The 22,728-nt window shown below is 47.8% G+C and overlaps 1 protein-coding gene across 3 annotated transcripts in view; it reads left to right on the top strand.

Moving 5' to 3' along the window:
- Nucleotides 1-22,728, top strand: part of ADCY2 (adenylate cyclase 2) — a 459,988-nt gene that overhangs the window by 383,118 nt on the left and 54,142 nt on the right. For all 3 annotated transcript variants that reach the window (XM_054018109.1, XM_054018108.1, XM_054018110.1), the window contains one exon: nt 7,338-7,475. In XM_054018109.1, coding sequence (XP_053874084.1) covers nt 7,338-7,475 — 138 coding nt within the window. The remainder of the gene's footprint in view (nt 1-7,337; nt 7,476-22,728) is intronic.

The raw sequence follows: 22,728 nt of genomic DNA, 5'->3' as shown, positions 1-22,728 counted from the left end.
CCAAATAGACCAACAAGAAAATGGCACCAGTTCTGTTCCCTGCAAGGCCACAGTCTGGGCTCCATCACACATGCTTTCCTTCTACCCTGGGCAGAAAAACTTCACTATGCTTTTCTCCAAATCCCACTAAAGATCAAGTGGGACCACACTCGAGTTATATTAATAGACCCAGTGTGCTCCACCAACACTGGTTCTCCACTCTACTGGGCCTTTCAGTGGCAACTCCAATCTTACTCCCATTGCACCCAGATCTGATCTCCCAAGACTATAGTTGGCTGCCCCACCTGAACCTGCAATCTCTTCAGCTAATGGCCTGGAAGCTCCATGGTTAAATCCCAGAAAGCAGTCTTTCTCAGAACAAGATCATGACGTCTTACTGTATAGCAGAAAGCACTCCACCAGGGCCACCTACCTGTCAAAATGGAATTGGTTCTCTATCTGATAATATCATGCTGGAGTCTCACGGATGCATTCATCTATACAGCATATACTCAACTATGTGCTGCACCTGAAGCAGAAAGGCTTAGCAATTTCCTTTATCAAGGTTCGCCTGGCAGCAATAGCAGCTTTCCACCCTCGTGTGGAAAACTGTTGTTTTTTCTAATGACATGACAGTCAGATTCTTTCAAGGCGTGGAAAGATTGTATCCTCAATTAAGGGAGCCCATTCCCCCTTGGGACTTGAATTTAGTCTTGTATAAACTTATAGAACTACCATTTGAGCTTTTCACAACATGATCCTTACTATTCCTTTCCTGGAAGGTGGTTTTCCTAATTGCTATCACTTCTGCCGGAAGGGTCTCTGAACTGCGTGCCCTCACATCCGAATCACTATATACAGTCTTCTCTAAAGATATGTTGTACTTATACCCACATCTGAGTTTTCTCTCTAAAGTACTTTCAAATTTCCAGATCAATCAGTCAATTTATGTATGTGTTTTTTACCCAGAACCACATGCAAATAAGGATGAGCAACGGCTACACACTTTGGACATTAGATGAGCATTACCGTTGTACATAGACAGGCTTAAACCATTTTATCAGTCCACCCAAATGTTTGTGACTACAGCGGACAGAATGAAAGTTCTTCCTATCTCCTAACAGAGAAGTTCATCTTGGATAGCGTCCTGTGTCTGATCTCATTATTATCTGGCAGACATTTCACCACCAGACAAGATGACTGCTCAGTCCACAAGATTACAAACATCCTCAATGTCATTCCTAGTGCAGATCCCTATTCAGGACATTTATAAAGCAGCAACCTGGTGCACACTTTCACTTCCCATTATGCCACCACCCGATACTCTAGAGATGATGCCAAATTTGCTCAAGCCATCTGTGTGTACATGAGCTCCGATCCCTCCTCTTATATTACTGCTTGGGAGTCACCTGGAATGGGCTGCACATGGGCAATCACTCAAAGAACAAAAAATGATTACTAACTTTCCATAACTGTTCTTCAAGATACGTTGTACATGTCCATTCCACAACTCACCCTCCTATCCTCAACATCAGAGTTTCCAGAAAGAAGGAACTGAGGAAGCTCTGGGTCTGCTGGGCCATTTATTTTTGCCCGTGGTTTTTGCAGCAGTAGAGGGCTCTTGAACCACCCTGACAGATACCACTGAGAGAAAAATATACGGTGACTGTGTATGGGATGTGCACACTAGAATAGTGGAATTGATATATACAACACATCTAGAAGAATAACAGTTATGAAAGGTTAGTAACTGATTTTTCTGTTAATATAACTCAATTCTGAAATTCAGTGATCCCTCTGTATTGAGCTTTCCAGAATCAAACTTTTGCCTAATTTTCCAGTAGTGAACTGTGGTGGTTGTGTAGTGTTTTGCCAGGATTCAGACTACTCAAATTATTTCACTTAGGTTCTGGTATGGTTTCATCTAGCACTGTGCAAAATATTAGTCACAGAATTCATACTCAGCACTTGCTTCCTTTCCAGTTTGTCAGGGATTTTTTTGCAGAATTTTTCACATTGACAAAGATTTTGTCAAAGGTGCACAAATTATTTCACTATGTGGATGTCGGTGAAAATTTCAGTGAAGCTTTTTATGGTGTATTTTTAAGTTTTGAGTTTTATTAATTGGGTTTAATCATATGATGAAAATTGCATGGTATTCCTTCAGAATCCCTGTTTGGGGCTATCCCATGGTTTCATGGTGGTCAGCAGAAGTCATTCAGACCTGCTTTCTCTGCCATTGAGAAGAGTTGTCATCCATTAAAGAAGTCAGAAGGGGATGCCAGATCACTGTATCCACCAAGTAGACAATATAAAATGGGGGAAATCCAGAAAGTTTTTGTCACAGAAGAGAGGAGTTGTTTAGGGATGGAAGGCCACATAATTTGATGTGGTGCCTCATGAAAATAAATAGTTTGGATTAGCAGCTAAACTTTTGGATGTCCATCTGAAATGAACTTTTAACTTTGTGGATTCCCTCTCACTACTTTTCTATGTATTTTTCCAAAGCTGTAGTTGGTGTACTGCATATTTTTATATGTTGTTCTGCAGTCATTCTTCTGGTTTATTTGTGCTATTATATGTAGTTTTGCTATATAAATACTAAGTTGTGCACTTCTTAGTTCATTGTCTTTGCACTCTCTGTGTCATTGGCTGGCACCTCAGCTGGAAAGGTCTTAAAGTTTCAGGATCTTATGGCAAACCCACTATAGACCATCTTTCAAAAGAACAAAATTGTACTAAAGAATCACCTAAAACTTCTGTCAGAAACTGTAGGTGATTTTCATTAAAATTATCTTTATCACTACCTGTGTTTCCTGTACAATGGAAACGAGATTACACACCCTGAATGTCAAAAGAGCAGCCAGCTTCTATAGAGAGAGAATTAAGTTTTCAGGACCATCTAACTGTCTGTGGTACTTCTAAGCAGTAGCTGACAATTAGGAGGCATGTACAGATGTCTAGGACATCTGACTGAATCATCATCTGAGGGTGTAAACACCACTCACTCTTTAATTATTCCTAAGTTCTTCTCTATGTTCAGAAGCTTTACTACTTAAGCTCCAAAGAACAGGGACTGTGCAGATCTCTAGAACAAATCGATTTGGAAAACCAGAGATACACTTCTTTTTTCCTTCATGTAGTTGCCTCTACAGAGCCACACTGTTGAAGGCTAGCTAGCAGTGCTCTTCCTCTGCCACCAGTGGCTGAACAATGGCTAAGCACTGAGTCTCCCAAAGCACTGTCATAGGTTTCATCCCCACTCTGAACTTTAGGGTACCGATGTGGGGACCTGTATGTGAACCCCTAAGCTCAATTAACAGCTTAGATCTGGTCTGGCTGCCACCACCCAAATGGTTTATGAGTTATTTGGGAAACTCTGTCTTCCCCCCCAAAACCTTTCCCTCCCTGGGTAGCCTTGAGAGACTCCTCCACCAATTCCTTGGTGAACACCGATCCAAACCCCTTGGATCTTAACACAAGGAGAATTTAACCATCCCCTCTAATTCCCCCCACCAATTCCTGGTGAGTTCAGACGCAATCCCCTTGGATCTTAAAAACAGGGAAAAATCAATCAGGTTCTTAAAAAGAAGGCTTTTAATTAAAGAAAAGAAAGGTGAAAGACAAACCTCTGGGAGAGATTAACATACCAGCTCCTCTCACAGACAACAGATTCAAAACACAGAGGATGTTCCCCTGGGCAAAACTTAGTTACATAAAAGAATACCCAATTTTATTATTCCCCTAATTGCAAGACAAGTTACAAAAAGAAAACAAACAAAACCTATTTATTCCTTCTCTAATACTCACTACTCTGATAAGAACTGATTCCTTGATCTTTTCCACTCCGGCCAAAACTCCCAAAGCACTGTTGAGAGAACAGTGATCTGTGAGGATAAGAGCCAAAATCTATGTACCAGTCCTAAAGATTTCAAACATGGGAGCAGTGTGAATGCACACTATTGAAGCTGTCATTCCCCTAGCTAAGTGATCCCTGGGATTCAAGGACATTAGCCATCACAGAGAGAATGAATACACACCTTTATCCATGTAGATAGCCTTTGAGTCAAGACTGCCTTCGAAGTGTTTTGTTAACTGTGTGACTAGGCACATACTCCTACAATGTGGCTTGGTGGAAGCAACCCATTTGTTAATTAGACTAACAGTTATATATTAAATGATGTTCTGAGAAATCTAATGTAAGAATGTGTTCAAATTACACATTTACTATTTGGCTACATTCCTTATGTAAAGCCATGTTACATTAGGAGAGCTACGGTAGACCCATTTTATAATCCATGCATTTTTGTTCCTAGCTTTTTGAGAACAAAACAGCATTTTTTAGCCACTTCTGCAGTCTTGGAAGCGGGAAATGAAAGTCTTAAGAAAAAAGAGTGGTTTCAGTACTTTGAACTCTTCTAACTTAAAATGAATAATGGAACTGACTGATACATCTACCAAAATCAAGATTGCAATTTTCTTTTCTTCCATGGACAGATAGATCTTCCAATCTAAATTGGCTTGTCTTCTAGAAGGAAATTTTCTAAAAATATCTTGGTTTGGTGTACTATACAAAATGAAAGTTTGAAACTTTGTGATGTGCTCCTAAAAGGTTTTGGGGATTGGAAATAACCTGCTACAACTTTGTTTCTCAAGTCACAAAGTGGCTGTTTCCACATTTTTCTTCAAAGGTAACAGTATACGTAGATTCAACAGTATCAAGATGACACTAACAACAACAAAAATAAGAAAGGAACCTGATGAAAGCACCAAAATAAATTTTGATTGATAATTTTTATTTGTTACACAATGTATTGTTTTCTGAAATGCAATGTAGTCTCCAGAGTTTTTCCTCATAAAATAAATCTGCTGTCTGTACATGTAGTAATAAATATCACTATTGTTATAATAAAAAAACCAGAAGAGTAAATTTTAAAAGAAATTATACAAAATTCAGTCCATTAGCCTTTTAAAAATATATATAATGTCAAGTACTATTCTCGGGATGAAGAGCCCTACAGGTACACAAGAGACTGTAGATTGTTCACATGATTCCTGACATATTAATGTATTAATAGCTTGATTCAGTTTGACAATGGATTTTAACAAAGAAAACTCAGATTTACTGCACAAAACTATAGTACTGCAATTCTATAATCCTCTCCATCTAGAGAAAGCGGATCAACCCAAACTGATATGAGTGAGTAAAAAGGGCATTTGGAGCAAAACCAGGGCTGTTTTGCAAGGCAGAAGGTTTCTGGGACGCGATTGTCCAGGTAATTGGATGTCAGTAGGTGGCGTGCTGTGGCCATTGAACCTGTGCTATATCTATTAACTGAGAGCTTCAACCCTGCTCTTGGGAGCTTCAGAGAATGAGTATTGCACATATTCCTTGTTCTCTGCCTGTGTCCTGCAGGTGATTCTTGTGGTGATTTTGTTCTGAGACCAAAATTTCTGATTTAAGATCAATAATTTTAAAGTGCTCTGAAATCCACAGGCAGACTCAGATTTTATGCAGAAATATTGTCCGGGACATTAGCATTAGTAAACAGAGGCAAGATGAAAGACTCTAATAAGCAGTTGAGATAATGTAATCATGACTCACGCTCTTCACCTGTTTCCTGAATAATGGGGCTGGTTGTGATCTAAAGAAGGCAACATGTGGGGTTATTATCTGTAAGGATAGAATGGTAGTATGTGTATTATTGGCATGTTGGGGCAGAGGACAGAGTTAAGGTTGTGTCATGGATTGGTGTGTACCTTAACTCTTCATTTCCTAGCTTTCAGAGGTTGGAGTGTAGCTGAATTTGACATTTTAGAAGGGCACAACGTACTATTGGGCAACCATAACTCTGTGTTAATGAAGTCTTTGGGCAGTTAATATTGGTTTCATAGCCCACATAATGTTTATGTTATGTGAATATCTTGTGCCTCTAGACTTTGTGTCTACATGATTAGGGGCCATAAGGGAAAAAAAATTGGTGCAGACTGACACAGGTGGAGGTAGATGCAATAATATTTTTTTGCCCTGTGTATAAGGAATGTTAGTGTTAGTGCCAACTTGTGCCCCCAGTTGCATGTCCACCTGCAAAACCATCTGCAATACACTTCCAATTTACTTCACTGCTCAAGTGAGACTGTTATCTGAGCTGTCATGTTTCTTTATTTTGCCAATGGCTGAAGAGAGGACTTCAATTTCCTAAAATGTCGTTCCTTTAACTTTAATAAGCACCAGCAAACAAGTCTTTAAAACTAAAAAGACTAAAAATATGTTTTGAATATATATTAAGAAGTCAGCATAATATTTATATAATTATATGGGGGAATTACTGTTGGGAGATCTTTGCTGCTTTTGGTTTGATCCACTTTCTGATGTTTTTTGTGGTCTACTTCGAATATATCCATTTAAAAGACCTCATTCTTGCAAACAGTTTTGCATTCCTGTTAGGACGATTCCTGAACCTGCATTGAAGAGCTAGTTTATATCTACACTGCACAGTCAACCTAGGTAATTGGCACCTGTGTCTGAGCACCCATGTTAGCCTCACTTGGATGTGAACATCCCCACAACAAAGTCCTACTTGCATTACTGTGTCCTTACTGTTTCCACATTTGCCTGTGAGAGACGGAGGGAAGGAAGGGCATGTGGGGGACACAGACATCCCTGGTTCTTTGTGTTGAGACACTATAGGATACTTTCTCAGTCATTTGTGTCAATTGCAGGAAAACTTGCCCATCCTGCAGAGGGAGTTGTAAGAAGGGCATTAGAGGACTATCAGCACGGAGTGTTTTTTTCTGTGCATCCTTCAATAATGTGAGTGGGTTCTAATCTATGTCCTCATTTGTGTAAACTAGCCTGGGCTTAAAGCACCTCCAAACCTGGGTCTGAGCTTTTTCAGTGTGGATGGTAGGGGCAAAAACCTGAGTAAGAGATCTGGATTAACTGTGCAGTGAAAACATACCCTTGGTTGTTTCTTTAAATGCCCAGAGGCCTTCAGGCATTGGTTATTTTTTTAAAAAGTTTAGTAATAGTGATGATGATGTTGGTGTTAATTTTATATTCTTCATTATGATTTATTATTTAGTAGTATTGTATTGTGGGTGTTTAATAAACTATTACCTAGTTTGCAATCTAAATCCCAGGACTGATATTATGTCAAGAATTTTCTTAATTTATAAGATAATTAACCACTGTGGCAAGATAACAGTTGAACACTTCTGTGCAATGTTCTTTTCAGTTAATTGACCTACATATTAATGCCATTCAGAATTGTGATCATTCTTAATTATAACCTAAAGGAACTCATAGGAATTAAGAATACTCATGCTGTTATGTGTTTCATATTTTCTATACTTAGCAATGCAGCAATAAAGCCTCAGCTTCACTGTTGTGGATTTTGAAATCATCTGGAATAATTGCAAACCGTCCCTGGCCACGAATCACTCTCACATTGACAACTACTACTATAACATTAACGATGGCCATATTCAATATGGTAAGCATAATGATGTTTTGTTTTTCTTTCTGTGCCAGTGAGGTCTATTTTTATTTTTATCATCTACTTGGATGACATTTTAAAGTTGTGGTCTGTAGTTATTTCAGTAGGGTGAATGATAGTAATGGCCTTCCAATGACTCAGAAATTCAAAGCAAAGCAAACATACAGTATAGTAGGGGTGATCAATTCTGACCTCTGCGTATGATACGTCCTCAACGATAATTCCGTTCTTGGACATGTTTGTTATGAGAATTTTTGCATGTAAAGGGTACTGGGGGAATCTTAAAACAGTCTGAGTGTGAAAATAAATAATTCTAATCCAGAATTCAAATATGGATTGTCAGAAAAAAATAACAAAATATTTGCTCATCACAGTTCAGGGATCAGTTCAGTGGATTATGATGCTAGCAGAATGTCTGCAAAATGCTGTACAAAGAGCTTGAATTTCACTTTGATTTTTCTGACACCTGTCTGTTCCCCACAACATGTTCATAGTTTACACACCATTTAATTTAAAATTCTTCCTTATTAAAAAAAAGAAAATCTGTTTTAAAATGACAAAGGTTAAAATTTTCAAAAGTGCCAAAGTGACTTAGGAGCCTGTTAGTGGGATGAAAGCTAAGCCACCAAGGTGCCTTTGAAAATGTTACAAAAAATGTCTTTTACTTAAATCAGAGTAGTGAAATGGGGTAAAAATACTAGCTACAATTATTTTAGGGAACACAGAAACAACATAAGGGACTACATTCTATCTTGCCCTGTGTGAATGCATTAGTGAGGAAAAGCATACAAAGAGCTTCATTCCCCTCCTCCCTTCCAGGTAGAGTGATGATCTAGCTCTTCTTATGTGGTAGGCAGAGCCAGGCAAATGTGCCCAGTGATACTCCATAGCACCAAGAAGAGGGAGGGGAGATACTCAGCTGGGTAGGTGGTATGGCTAGGACCTAAGTTCCCTCTAAGCTGCATGGCCACCCAGCAGTCTATCAAGTGCCACGCACTTCAGGTGCCCCTCCCCCCACTGCCACACCCTCTGCCTTGGAGCCCCTGGCCAGCTGTTTCCAGGAGTCTCTTGGGGGGAGGGGTGGGGGTGTTTCTGACAGCAAGGTGTCCCCCCCTCTCATTGCATCTCCACAGAGTGGGGGAGGGACATGACAGGTCTCGGAAGTGGGATGTGGGATGGAGGTTGCTGGTGGCTGCTGCTGTTTCTGAACAAGCAGGCTTAAGACTGGTGAATGCGGATCTATTTAAAGGGGCAGCATACTTAAAGGGGCAGCATATGTCTCTCTCTCTCTCTCACTCACACACACACACACTGTGTCTCTCACACACATACAATGTGTCTCTCACTCACACACTGTGTGTCTCATACACACATACAGACATATTGTCTCTCACATACGTGTGTCTCTCACACACACATACACACACTCTGTCTTTCCCACTCACCTCCCCACACATACTTGTATCATTGTTTTTGTTGTTGTTACTTCTTGATACTTTCCGCAATGCACATATATTCTCTGTGATTTTATTCCTTCAAAGTGCTGTTATTTTAGTTTTTTGACTGGTCTATGCATTTCATAATTTTTATTCCTCTCTTATGCTTAAATTTTATTCTTTGAGTAGTGAGTTCTAAAATGCCTAACCTGTTCTGGCTGGAGTAATTATCCCTATGGTAACTTTTTAAAAAAATATATTATATCTAGGGTTTTTGTTTCTATTGGTGATTCACATCCACACATTACCTCAATATTGGTGAACATAACAAAATTCATTTTGTACATGGATGGAAAAAATAGAGGGAACATTGGCTAGGGCGCAGCATGTTAGCTGTTGTTCAGTGGCTGGCACTAGGGAAGCTCACGTAGTAAAGACTAGAGCTGAGAATACTTGCACTGACTCCCCTGAGCCATTCTGCCAGTCTGTCCTTCAGAGGCATAATGACATATATGCCCTCCCCCCTTCAACACTATAGCTGTTCCCTTTTGCTTCCCCCTCCCCTGCATGGCAGAAACCACAATCTGTGGCTATTAATTTAGATAATGAGTTATGGTTGATAAAATGAGAAATGTTAAACCATTTTGTTGCAGATCCTAGGTGCTTGGGGCATTCTACCATATAATAAAAATGGCTTCTAATACAGTTTAATTATTTCTCATTTATATGAAATTAAATGTATCATTTAAGGTCCCAATTCAGTTAATAGAAAAATTGATTTCAAACTGAGCAAGATCACTCTTTAAAATTAATAAGGTCAAATCCTGGCTATTTTCTTATTTTCTTCTTTCTTTCTGTTCTTTGATTACTTCTCTGTGGAAGGCCAAAATGACAAATTGCTTTCCGTTTCCAGTAATGCAGGAATGTGCTTTTCTCTTCTCTTGTAATATGATAAATTCATGTAATTGTATTAATAGACCATTACTAACCTATTAAATACATAATTCACAAGTAAACAAATGATTGCATTTCAGTGGAATTCTGAGGGGGCATTGACTGATTTCTAAATATTCATTAAAAAGGGCGGGGAGCCTCCAATCCTGTGGCTGCGTAGCATTGGAATCAACTGACCACTTTTAATCTGAGGGACACGTGGTCTAGTGGCTTGAGCGAAGCATGGGAGCCAAGAACTACTGTTTATTTTCTTGGCCCCATGCCCGATTCCCTCTTTAAAATTGGGAAAGTCTTGTAATTTCTCTGCCCCAGTTGCCCATCTAAAAATGGGAATAGTACTATTTACTTAGAGTATTTTTTTTCAAAAGTGATTTACCCCAGATGTTTAAAGTATTTGGTATTGCTGTGTTCAGCATATATCTAACTTATTTAAGAGACAAAATCTCATTTTCAAAAGGGATTTAGGCACTTAGGAACCAAAATCCCATTGACAGTCAATGGAATTTAGGCTCCTAAGTGCCTAAATCTCTTTTGAACACTTAAATACCTTAAAAATCTGGGCCTTGGGCACTTTGGAATCTTCAGCTGTGTCTACACTGCACTTTTGTTGGTAGTGTTCTGTTGACCAACAAAAGTTTTACCGACAAAAAGCGCTGGTGCGGACAGTGCTATGTTGGTGGGAGACACTGTCTCATTGGGGGTGATTTTATTTTGCCGGCAGGCGAGCTCTCTCCTGTTGGCAAAGAGCAGCTGTGATGCTGGAAGGTACACAGTATAGACATAGCTTTAGTTTCACTGAAAGTCAATGGTACTTAGGAAAAGCACTTTTGACAATTGTACCCTTCACTCTTTCACAGGGTAGTTACTAGGCTTACTTACTTAGAGTTTTTAAAAATAGTTTGAAAATGGTAAGTGTCCTTCAGTTAATTACAGAATTGTTTTGAATACATATTACTTTTTTTTTTTTTGCTTTCACATAGCATTTTTCAGGAGACAGTAGTCAGCCATTTGTAATAACTACACTTGAGATGTCTGAATGATGAAATCTACTTCTCTGAGTTCCTAAACACTGACATGTAAGATTTGTGAAAGGAGCAAGAGCTACTAGAACTTTATCTGGTTCAGTCTATGAAGATAATTGTAGGTTGGTTGGGGAGGGGGTGTTGCTTATGGGGGACGAGAGGTTTCCCTCACATTCTCCACCTTGTATGATAAGAAGAGAGAGGCTCAAAACAAACCCCAGATTCAAACATTATCAAAATTCTACTAAGTTCCATTCTCAGTCTGGATCCACATTTTGCATTTCTTCTTTTTGGTAATTGTAAGTAGAAATGAAACAAAGAAGTTTACTTTTGGGTTGAAGTTAAAACTACACTAGTGTATGAATGTTTATAAAATTAAAAATTGTTCCTAAAATGAACAAGGTCAAAATGATGCTTTTTTCAACAAATTGTCTTTAATTAGTTCAAGTTCTTCTTTTATTCAGAATGCAAATGACTGTAGAGCTTCAAAAGCTGTACTTTAAAGCCTTATTGTCTTGTTAGCACTTTTGACTGCAATATAACAAATAACCATGTTCCATGATATTCATTTGATGATCATTTTAAGTACAATTCCCACCTTGGCACTAAATCTTAGCTCTGATTTTCAAAAATGACTTTAAAATATTATTGCAAAATTTGCATTGGCTTAATATTAATAGTAAATTGTGGGTGAGACTGAAGTATCATTATTATAGCTCCAAGCAACATATTCTTAAGAATAGAGTCCATTAACTGCATTTATTTCCATGAACTCCTTCATTAGGAAAAGGCAAAATATAGCCATTAAGGTCTAATGAATATCTACCCATACTGTATCTAATAAATCATAAAATCAAACCCAAAATGCCAACTAAAACTCACACTTCATATTGCAAGGGACAGTTGTAGAGAACACTGATAGTTCAAAGTATTTTTTTACTAAATATTTTAATCTAGTTTTATTGTTGTTACAGTAATATAGCCAGGAATAATGGTATGAAATTTAAAAACAGACAATGTAATGTAAATATCAGAAATACTTTTTAACGATAGCCGGTGGGGTCTAATCCTGGTCTCACTGAAGATTAGATGTAGTGAGTTATGATAGTGTGTGCAATATTCATCCAGGGGGAAAGGAGGATGCCCCTTTTGTTGGGAATTGTAACTGGATGAAACAAAGCACTAGGAAATATACTGTAGGGAATAATCCTGAACTCTCAGGGAGACAGAGATAGAAAAGACCTATTAGGTCATCAAACTTGGGAGATTTAATGAGTAGCTGGATAGAAAATATAAAATCCTAATTCTCATTGTGCCTGTCAGTCTGTGTCATAAACCTAATGTGTGGACCCTAACAGGATTAAAGCCGTGAGGAGAGTAGCTTTAGAGCATTTACGAACCTAGGGGAGTTCTGATGCTCCCAAGAATGGCAGATTTTTATGCCAGTCTTATACACGTGTCAGGCAATTCAGGTAAATCAGAGGTACCTCTACCATATCCACCATAGAAGAGGAAGTTGTGAATAAAGGCACAACACTGTCTCACAAGCGTGTATCTTTGTTATCTGCATGGAGCTATGAAACTAGCAGTACTGTGTCTTTTAGCAAAACTCAAGACATTCTTTCCTCTATGCTGATTGGCTGCTTGCTCCAACCCACTCCTGCTTCCTTCTTCGCAGTCTTTTCAGTTCATTTTTCTTCTGCCAGCCCTGTCTGGTCCTCTCCATTCTTCCTGACTTCTCAATGTCACCTCTCCCTTCCTTTGTTTTTGCTTTTAGCTAATTCCTTCCTGCCTCCATCACATCTACCCAGTCCTAGAATACAGTTTTTATCCATAATACATATATAAAAATAAAATAAAACCCACTCATAATTATCATTAAATGTGCTGCTAACATGACATTTTTGAACCATCATTGCATTCCCTGTGCTTGTATTTTATACCCTCTCTCACTCCATGATTGCTTTCTCTATCTAGTGTGATAAAGTTCCTCCTCTATCTCGGTAGGTCCTGCGCTTATTGGCGGATTTTCTTGCCTCAGAGATTCACCGTGTGGAGTGGGGAACAGCCCAGAGACCTTCCCCTCTGGAAGAACCCACAGTCCAAGTCAATTAGGCAGATTGGGGGGAACCTGGGCCCGCCCTCTACTCCAGGTTCCAGCCCAGGGCCCTGTGGACTGTAGCTGTCTATAGTGCCTCCTGTAACACTGTATGACAGCTACAACTCCCTGGGCTACTTCCCTATGGCCTCCTCCAAACACCTTCCTTAGTCTCACCACAGGACCTTCCTCCTGGTGACTAATAACACTTGTGCTCCTCAGTCCTCCAGCAGCACACCCTCTCACTCTCAGCTCCTTGCCTCTTGCTCCCAACACCTCACACTCACACCACAAACTGAAGTGAGTTCCTTTTTAAAGCCCAGGTGCCCTGATTAGCCTGCCTTAATTCAGTCCAGCAGCTTCTTCTTAATTGGCTCCAGGTGTCCTAATTAGCCTGCCTGCCTTAACTGGTTCTAGCAGGCTCCTGATTACTCTAGTACAGCCCCTGCTGTGGGCACTCAGGGAACAGAGACCCTGTCTGACCTGTGACTAAGAGATCACTCTCCTGTAGCCCTCTGGCCTGGAGGGAGGGAGGGAGCTGCTCCTCCTCTTTCTCTGCTACCTGCTTGCTTGCTGGCTGGCTGCTAGACCCACCCACACCCTTGGGTGCTGCTGCTCCAGCCCCTTGGGGGGGACCTGCTGGCCCACTCTCCAGAGGAGGGGAGGGAGAGACCCCAACCATTGCTCCTGCTGCTGGGGATGCCACCACCACCTCCACCTGAGAAGGGTCCTTCCTGCTGGCCACCAGACTGCCGCCTGGAGCTGCTGCGTTTGCTGCTGGGGAGCTGCTGGAGCCCTGAGGAGAAGAAGAGGACCATCTGCCAGTGGGGGAGCGCGTAGGAATTCTACAGACCACCGTAGAGGGGGCCCTCCCGGACTGAGTAACTTTTGAACTGTGCTCTTGTGGTAGGGATCTAGACTGTGTTTGTGGAGACACAGGGGGTGTGGCGTGGAGCCTGCCCCCTGGTCCATCTGTGTCCCCCCCCCGACCCCCTCCACCACCATCATCGTTGCCCCCTCCACCGCCCCCACTGGCTACTCACCATCTGCCTTGGGCTCCTGCCTCTGGGACTCAGCTGCTCCCCAAGGCTTGCCTCGCCCTGTTGCCATCATAGGGCCTGATACAGCAGCCAGCTTACAAGGAATTTCTTTTTTGTTGCAAGCACACCTGGGTGCACGTGCCCCCCCCTTTTGGACTGACCCTCTCCCCCCTATAGCAAGCCCCCAGCTTTGCCCCTGTTACCTACCCGTTTGCCCCTTACTGCCTTTTGCCCCTGCCCCATGCCCCAGCCCCTCGCTAGCTCCAGTTTGCCTGCCCCGCCCTTTCCCTCTGCAGCCGTTGTTTGACCTGCCCCAGCCTCTGAAGCTAGCCCCATGGTTCCTCTGGCCCATTTCCCGCCTGGTTGCTCCCTTCCCCCTGCGGTCCCCTTGCCCTGATTAGCCCATCCCCTCGTGCGCCCATGTCCCGTCCTATGCGCTTGTGCCCCTCCCCGTTTTAGTTTGATTCTGTCTCACTGCACCCCCCCCCAATGCTGTTATATCCTCCCTTCCTTGGTGCAACAAGAGGAGCCGGAAACGTTCCCTGAGTCGGTGACTGACCCCTAGCCCTTGATAGCCCCCCATCCACACCCCCCTTTTTTGGCGCCCTCCTCCCCTGCCTACAGCCTAGCGGGGAGGAGTGAACGACCTGCTTCCCCCTTCCCTACCCTCCCTCCAGTGTTTGCTCTCCCCCCATCCTCATTATGGCAGGGGACGAGGAGAGTGAGACCCCTCGGGCAGACCCTGCTGCCCCTCCTCCACCCGCCCTACCATCATCTCCCCTAGCCTCTACCTCAACCGCCGCCGCTGAGCCACTTGCTACCACCCCTGCTGGAATGCCGGCAGCGGTGGGTAACGAGGTGACCTCCGCTGCTGCCACGTCCCTCGCCCCCTCTGACTCTGGGGGAGTCCCCCCAGCCGGCAGGAAGGGCCAGGACACAAAGAAGGGTAAAGGCCCCGTTAAAAAAGCCAGACCCTCCATGGCAGGGGGGTGCCCCCACTGCCGCGGCACCACAACTGGCAGCAGCGTTTCTCCCTGCTGTTCCCTCCACCAGCTCTGTGGCTGTCCCACCCCCAGCTCCCAGGGCATACGCCCAGGTGGCGGCAGCCCCCCCGCCTGCCGCCACATCATTTTCCCCATCCACCACCTCTGCTACCATCTATAGCGGCCGGGGCCCCTTCCCCACCTTAACCAGGAAGCACGGCGTCCGTTGCCTCCTGGTACCCGCGTCGCCCCACGTGAAGACCTACGTGTGGGCGTTGGCGAGGGTGGTGGGGCCAACGGCCATTGTGGCGGCCACTAAGATGTATGGAAAGGTCGTCTTCTTCCTAGCATCGGAGGCCGCAGCCCAGGAGGCAGTGGAGAAGGGCCTGGCGGTGGGGGGCGTATACGTCCCCCTGGAGCCGCTAGAAGACCTGGGCGCCTGATTGGTCCTGACTTCCGTCCCTCCCTTCCTTTCAAATGCCGCCCTGTTACCCACCCTCTCTACCCTGGGGAGGCCGATCTCTGTGGTCAGCTCTCTCCCATTGGGCTGCAAAGACCCCGCCCTCCGTCATGTCCTCTCGTTCCGCCGGCAGGTACAGTTACAACTACCGCCGGCAGCACGTGACGGTGAGGCGCTCGAGGGGTCCTTCTTGGTCCCCTACCAGAGGGTCCGCTACTGGGTGCATTATTCAACGGGGGAGGCCCGGTGCTACCTCTGCCGGGTGATAGGACACATCCGGAGGGACTGCCCCTTGGCCCGGCATGGAGGAACATCAGAGACCCCTGAGCCCTGGCAGGGCGCCGGCCCCGTCATCGCCGGCACCCCTAGCTGCCCGGCGCCCAAAGCCGCCCCTCCTCCTTTCCGGCCCACCAACACTCCCGCTCGGGCCCAAGGGGAATCTCCCCCAGTGCGCCTAGACGAGCGAGTGGGCCCCGCCTCTGCCACCTGCGATCTGGCGGGGCCTGTGGAGGAGGGTGAGGTAGGGATATCGCCGGGCATAGAAGAGGGCATGCCCCAGGGAGAATCCTCCCTCCTACATGCTGCCCCACCATTACCTCCCCGAGTCCCTAAGCCTTTGCCCTTGCTCCCTGACCTGACCCCTGTTAGCCAGCCCCCGGATGATGCCATGGAGGGCTGGTCCTTAGTGCAGGGGAAGCGGGGCAAGCGGAAGGCTCGAGCTCCGCTCCTTCCATCTGATGCGGTAGCCCCGCAGAAGACCAGGAAGGGGGGCACCGATGCTGAGCCTTCCACTTTGCCCCTGCGTGGGTTTTGTCCACCATTACCGACTGGGGAAGACGTGGCAGCATCGGAGGGTAGCACTACCCCTCCTCCGGAGTCCCTTCCTGTGGAAGCCCCTGATGGAGCCCCTCTCTCCTCCTTACAATCTGAAGCCCCTGCATGCACCAAGGCGAGCGTCGCTTCGGGTGCAGGTGGGGAGAGCCCTGGGGTTGTGGAAAGTGATCTCCCTTCCATTTATGAGGAGATCGAGGCCCTGGGTCTGACCCAGGTTACCCAAAGGGAGGACGACCCTCTGCCAGCGGGCCTCGATCTGAGCGACCTCACCTCGGCCTCCCTTTCCGATGTTCTGTCCCCCTACCCACTGCTTCCGCTCCCGCCTCCGAGGAGCCCCTGGACTCTTCCACTAACCCAGCCACAGATGGCACCCCGCTAGCAGCCGCCGAGCCTCTTGAAGCGACGGCCAGTACCATGCAACCGGCACCCGAGTTGCCAAGGGACTCCCTCATGGCTGAGGGGCAGCCTACCTCCTTCCCGGGTGAGGGTCCCATCGTTGATTCTCCACCTATGGATGCCGTGGCCTTACCATCTGCCTTGGAGCATGAGTCTGGCATCACCGAGGGCCCACCTCCCTCCCTGCAAATCCCTGAGCCCCTTTGTGGAGTGCCACCTCCCCCACGCAGTGGCCTGGCTGCTGGGGCCCCCGATCCCACTATCGCCCCTTCCCCTGTCCCTATTCCTGACTCCGACCCTGCACCTGACACCGACCCCGTCCCTGTCCCTTCCACTTCCCATGATGCTATTGCCCCCTCTAGGGTTGTCTCCTTCCATATCCCAGAGGATGACCCCCAAGAAGCGGCCTTTGTTTTTCCCTGTCCCGACCCACAAGGGGCTGCTATTTTCCCTCCGCCGCCCCCCATTGATCCAGGGTCTGAGACGGGCCATGTGGCACCAGCCCATCGGACGCCACGTCGAGGGTCTGCCCCCTGCTTGCCCGTCTCGGTGGGCCACGGGGCTAAGACAGGGGCCCTGCTGGGCGATAGCCATAGATCGATAACCCCACCCCCCCATATGCTGAGAGAGGAGCTACGGGAATTCCTTGAGGAGGTCCATGGCTCCCGCAACAAGGTACAACTTGCACTCCAGCGATGGGGAGATTTCCATCAGATCCTCCGGGCCGTGAGGGCCCTCGTGGGGGAGGGTAAGAGGACTGGGAGGCAGGCCGCCGCGGCCTACCAACAGGTCCGCCTCTTCCGTGACTCCTTAATCACCTATGGGGTAAGTCATGGATTGTTGCGCGGCCCGACAGAGGCCGTGGGTGTCTCTGCTAGCGAGGATCCCCCCCAGCCCTCCTCATGGCACCGGTCATCTTCACAACATTAAACACCCGAGGCTGTAGGATGAGTCTCCGCAGGAGACAGGTGCTCTCCTTCCTTCAGGACTGGGGGTACTCTGTGATTTTCCTGCAGGAGACCCATACGGATCCGGCCGCTGAAGCTAGCTGGCGGCTGGAGTGGGGGGACAGGGTCTATTTTAGCCACCTCACAGTTCGTACGGCTGGAGTGGCGACCCTGTTCTCCCCCGACCTATGGCCCGAGGTGCTGGGGGTCGCCGAGGCTGTGCCGGGCCGTCTGCTGCACCTCCGGGTCCACATGGAGGGGATTGTGGTTAATCTCGTCAACGTTTACACCCCGATATTGGGCCCGGAGAGGTTGTGTGTTTATCAGCAGGCATCCACCTTCCTCGGCACCTTGGATCCTCGCGAGTGCCTGGTCCTGGGCGCAGACTTTAACGCCACCCTTGAGGAACGGGACCACTCGGGGACCGAGCAGCACCCGGCCGCTGCGGATGTCCTCCGGGAGATCATCGAACATCACTCCCTGGTGGACGTCTGGCGCGACCACCACCCAGATGACGTTTCGACATTCACTTTTGTCCGGGTGGAGGTCCATCGGTCGTACCACTCCCGGTTGGACCGCATCTATATGTCACGCTTCCATCTTTCCCGGGCCCACTCCTCCAGCGTCCGGCCGGCCCCTTTTTCAGATCACCATCTAGTCACCGTGACAGCCTCTCTCGGCGCGGAGAGGCCGGGGCCGACCTATTGGCACTTTAATAATAGCTTGTTGGAGGATGTGGGCTTCGTGGCGTCCTTCCGGGAGTTTTGGCTGGCCTGGCGAGGGCACCGGCGTGCCTTTCCCTCGGTGCGGCGATGGTGGGACCTGGGGAAGGTGCGCGCCCGGCTCTTCTGCCATGACTACACCTGGGGCGCCAGCCGACGGAGGGATGCAGCGATAGGGCAGTTGGAACGGAAGGTCTTAGAGCTGGAGAGGCGTCTGGCCGCCAGCCCCGGTGATCCATCCCTCTGCGGAGCGTGCCGGGAGAAGCGGGAAGAGCTGCGGACCCTCGAGGACCATCGGGCCCGAGGTGCCTTTGTTCAATCCCGCATCCACCTCCTTCAGGAGATGGATCACGGCTCCTGCTTCTTCTATGCCCTGGAGAAAAAGAGGGGGGCTAAGAAGCACATCACCTCCCTTCTAGCAGAGGACGGCACCCCCCTCACGGATCCGGTGGAAATGTGCGGGAGGGCCAGGGCCTTCTACGCAGGCCTTTTCTCCCCGGATCCGACCGATCCTAACGCTTGCAGAATGCTCTGGGATGAACTCCCGACGGTCAGCGCGGGCAACTGAGACTGGCTGGAGCTGCCTCTCACTCCGGCTGAGTTCTCGGAAGCCCTCCACCGCATGCCCACCAATAAATCTCCGGGCATGGACGGGCTGACCGTGGAGTTCTACCGCGTGTTTTGGGACGTCCTCGGCCTGGACCTTGTCACCGTCTGGGCCGAGTCCTTGCAGGGCGGGGTCCTCCCTCTTTCGTGCAGGCGAGCCGTGCTCACCTTATTGCCGAAGAAGGGGGACCTCTGCGATTTACGGAATTGGCGTCCCATCTCGCTCCTCAACATGGACTATAAAATCGTAGCGAAAGCCATCTCGCTGCGGCTAGGGTCCGTGCTGGCGGACGTGATCCACCCAGACCAGACCTACACCGTCCCGGGCCGCACCATCTTCGACAACTTCTATCTGGTCTTGGACCTCTTGGAACTTGGGTGTGGTGATGGTCTTTCGTTCGCCCTTCTGTCCCTGGATCAGGAGAAGGCATTCGACAGGGTGGACCACGGGTATCTCCTGGGCACTCTGTGAGCGTTTGGCTTCGGGCCCCAGTTTGTGGGTTTTCTCCAGGTGCTGTACGCCTCCGCAGAGTGTTTGGTCAGGCTCAACTGGACCCTGACCGAACGGGTCAGCTTCGGGCGAGGAGTACGTCAAGGGTGCCCCCTCTCGGGCCAGCTGTATGCTCTGGCAATCGAGCCCTTCCTCTGTCTCTTCCGTAGGAGGTTGGCAGGGTTGGTGCTGCAGGAGCCGGAGCTGCGGCTGGTCCTGTCGGCGTACGCCGCCGACGTGCTCCTCGTGGTCCAGGACCCGGGCGACTTGGTGCGGGTGGAGGCTTGCCAGACCATCTATTCGGCAGCCTCCTCCACCCGGGTCAACTGGGTCAAGAGCTCTGGCCTGGTGGTAGGGGACGGGTGGCAAGCGAGCTCCCTCCCACCCGCGCTTCAGGCCGTCCGGTGGAGCGCAGGTCTGCTGCTCTATCTCGGCGTTTACCTTTCTGCCACGCATCCGTCTCCGCCGGAGAACTGGCTAGGTTTAGAGGGCAGAGTGTCGGAGCGGCTCCGGAAATGGACAGGACTGCTCCGGTGTCTCTCCCTTTGAGGGAGAGCACTGGTGCTCAATCAACTAGTCCTGTCCATGCTCTGGTACTGGCTCAACACCCTGGTCCCGGCCCCGGGCTTCCTGACCACCCTCCGGACGTTGATTCTGGAGTTCTTTTGGTCAGGACTGCACTGGGTCTCTGCGGGGGTTCTCCATCTACCCCTGGAGGAGGGAGAGCAGGGCCTGAAGTGTTTGCACGCTCAGGTCCATGTCTTCCGCCTCCAGGCCCTGCAGAGGCTCCTTTATGGTGCAGGTAGTCCGGCGTGGAGCATATTGGCGCACGCCTTCCTGCGCCGCTTCTGAGGGCTCCGATATGACCGGCAGCTCTTTTGTCTCCATCCGAGAGGTCTTCTGCGAGACCTCTCCCGGCTGCCGGTCTTGTACCAGGACCTCCTCCGGACCTGGAAATTGTTCTCTGTGACCAGGTCTGTGGCGGCCACCGTGGGGGCAGATCTCCTCGCGGAGCCCCTGCTACACAACCCCCAGCTTCGTGTGCAGGTAGCGGAGTCCCCCATTGTGCTCCAGAGGTTGGTCCTGGCAGAAGTCACCAAAGTCGGAGACCTCCTGGACTACGACCGGGGAGACTGGCTGGATCCCCTGACGCTCGCTCAGCGCATGGGGCTCTCCAGACCTCGTGCTCCCCAGCGCGTGCTTCAGGAGGTGAGGGCCGCTTTGCCGCCCGCTGCTCGGGACTATCTCGACCGGGTCCTGCGAGAGGGCACTCCCCGCCTACCCTCCACTCTGAGCCCTCCAGACCTTTTCATCGGGACCCTGCCGCGTAGACCCTATCGGGGGGCCTCCCCCCCGTCCCTTCGCCATTAGTCGGCTGCACGATCTGCAGCCGGTTCTGTTCCGGACTGCGCCAAGGAAACATCTATATACGCTCATGCTCCATATTCTTCATGTCCTCACCCTCGCATCCCGCCCCGACACAAAGTGGCGGGACCTCCTGCCACCTCTGGAGGGTGAGGAGCCCCGGTGGGCCAGCCTTTATTCTACTCTGATCCTGAAGCCCACCGGGGACATAAGTTGGTGGCTCCTTCACGGAGCTGTGAGCACGGGCGTGCACTTGGCGCGGTTTACCCCTATCCCAGACACCTGCCCCTTCTGCGGCGTGAGGGAAACCCTGGCGCATGTTTACCTGGAGTGCGCCAGGCTGCAGCCCCTATTCTGGCTCTTCAGGGATATTTTGTTACAATTTTGGTTGCACTTTTCCCCTCATCTTTTTATTTATGCACTCCCTATCCGTCGCCCCACAAAGTCACGGGACCTCCTGGTCAACCTCCTCCTGGCCCTAGCAAAACTGGCCATTTATAAAACCAAAGTGAGGAGGTTGACCGATGGAGTCTCCTGTGACTGTGGGGCCTATTTCCGGTCCTCCGTTCGTTCATGTATCCGGGCATAGTTCCTCTGGACGGCATCCACTGACTCCCTTGATGCCTTCGAGGAGCAGTGGGCGCTGTCCGGGGTTCTCTGCTCGGTGTCCCCGTCTGGTTCCCTTCTTTTGACCCTTTGACCTCACTCCTGTCCCTGTTCTTTTATTAGTTGTCCCCCGTAATTTTTTGGTCCAGGCCCTGTGGACCCCCCCTTAGGCTGGGGGGATCCTTTAGCAGTGGGCAGGCTTTGTCCGCCCACATCCTGGATCCCAATAGACTCCTGTACCCCACTGGTCTGGGTCTGTCACACTAGATAATAAGCCTGTGAGCTCTTTGAGGCTGGGACTCTCCCTTGCTATGTGTCTGTAGAGCAACTAGACACCTGTAGGTTCTACTGTAATACAAGTAATACCTAACTGAAAAAAAAAATTTTTGAAAGAGACCATTTTCCTATTTAAAATCTATTATTAGAGGGTTGTTTTGTTTCTTCTTTTTGGACCAAGTTTTAACCAGCCTCTGGGGATCTGCAAAGTGGGCGAGGAGACAAGCAGCTGTCCAGAATCCTTTCTATTTACATCCCTGTATATTAGGTTCCTTAAAGGGTGTGGGATAATAGTGGGGCCATGGCTGACAAGGCCAACAGAGGGGAGTCCGTCTCTAAAAGGGAGCACCAGTGTCTGCTAACTCAGTAAAAGACTGTGTCAGCTGTTTATGAGTAAAATTTGCTGCTGCTGAAAATGGGTAAATTCAACAGAAGAAAATGCAGCTGTCCCCTTACAATCCCATTTTGACAACTGGTTAACTGATAGGTCACAAAATGTAATTGTAAACTAAGAATCATGATTGAGCAGGTATGTTTCTAGAGAGGACCTGCAAGGATCTCTTCTTAGCCCTACGCTATCTAACGTTTTTGTCAGTGACCTGGAAGAAATCATAAAATAATTACTGGGAGGGAGTGGTAAATAATCAAGAGTACAGGTCACTGATACAGCTCAATCTGGATCACTTGGTAAGCTGGACAGAAGCAAACAATGTCTTTTAATATGGTCAGATGTAAGGTCAGACATCTAGGAACAAAGAATGTAGGCCAAACTGACAGGAAAGGGGACCCAATTCTGAGAAGCAGAGACTCCTGAAAAAGAGTTGGGGGTCATTGTGGATGATCAGCTAAACATGAGCTCCCAGTGCAACACTGTGGCAAAAAGAGCTAATGTGTTCCTTGGAGATAAAAAAGGGTAATATTGAGCTGGAATAAGGAAGTTATTTTACTTATGTAATTGGCACTGGTGTGAGTGCTACTGAAATACTGCATCCAGTTTTGGTGTCTACAATCCAAG

The sequence above is a fragment of the Malaclemys terrapin genome, chromosome 2, assembly GCF_027887155.1.
Source record: "Malaclemys terrapin pileata isolate rMalTer1 chromosome 2, rMalTer1.hap1, whole genome shotgun sequence".
Taxonomy (NCBI): domain Eukaryota; kingdom Metazoa; phylum Chordata; order Testudines; family Emydidae; genus Malaclemys; species Malaclemys terrapin.
Note: the sequence above shows the minus strand (reverse complement) of the source record. Positions and strands in the feature narration are given on the sequence as shown.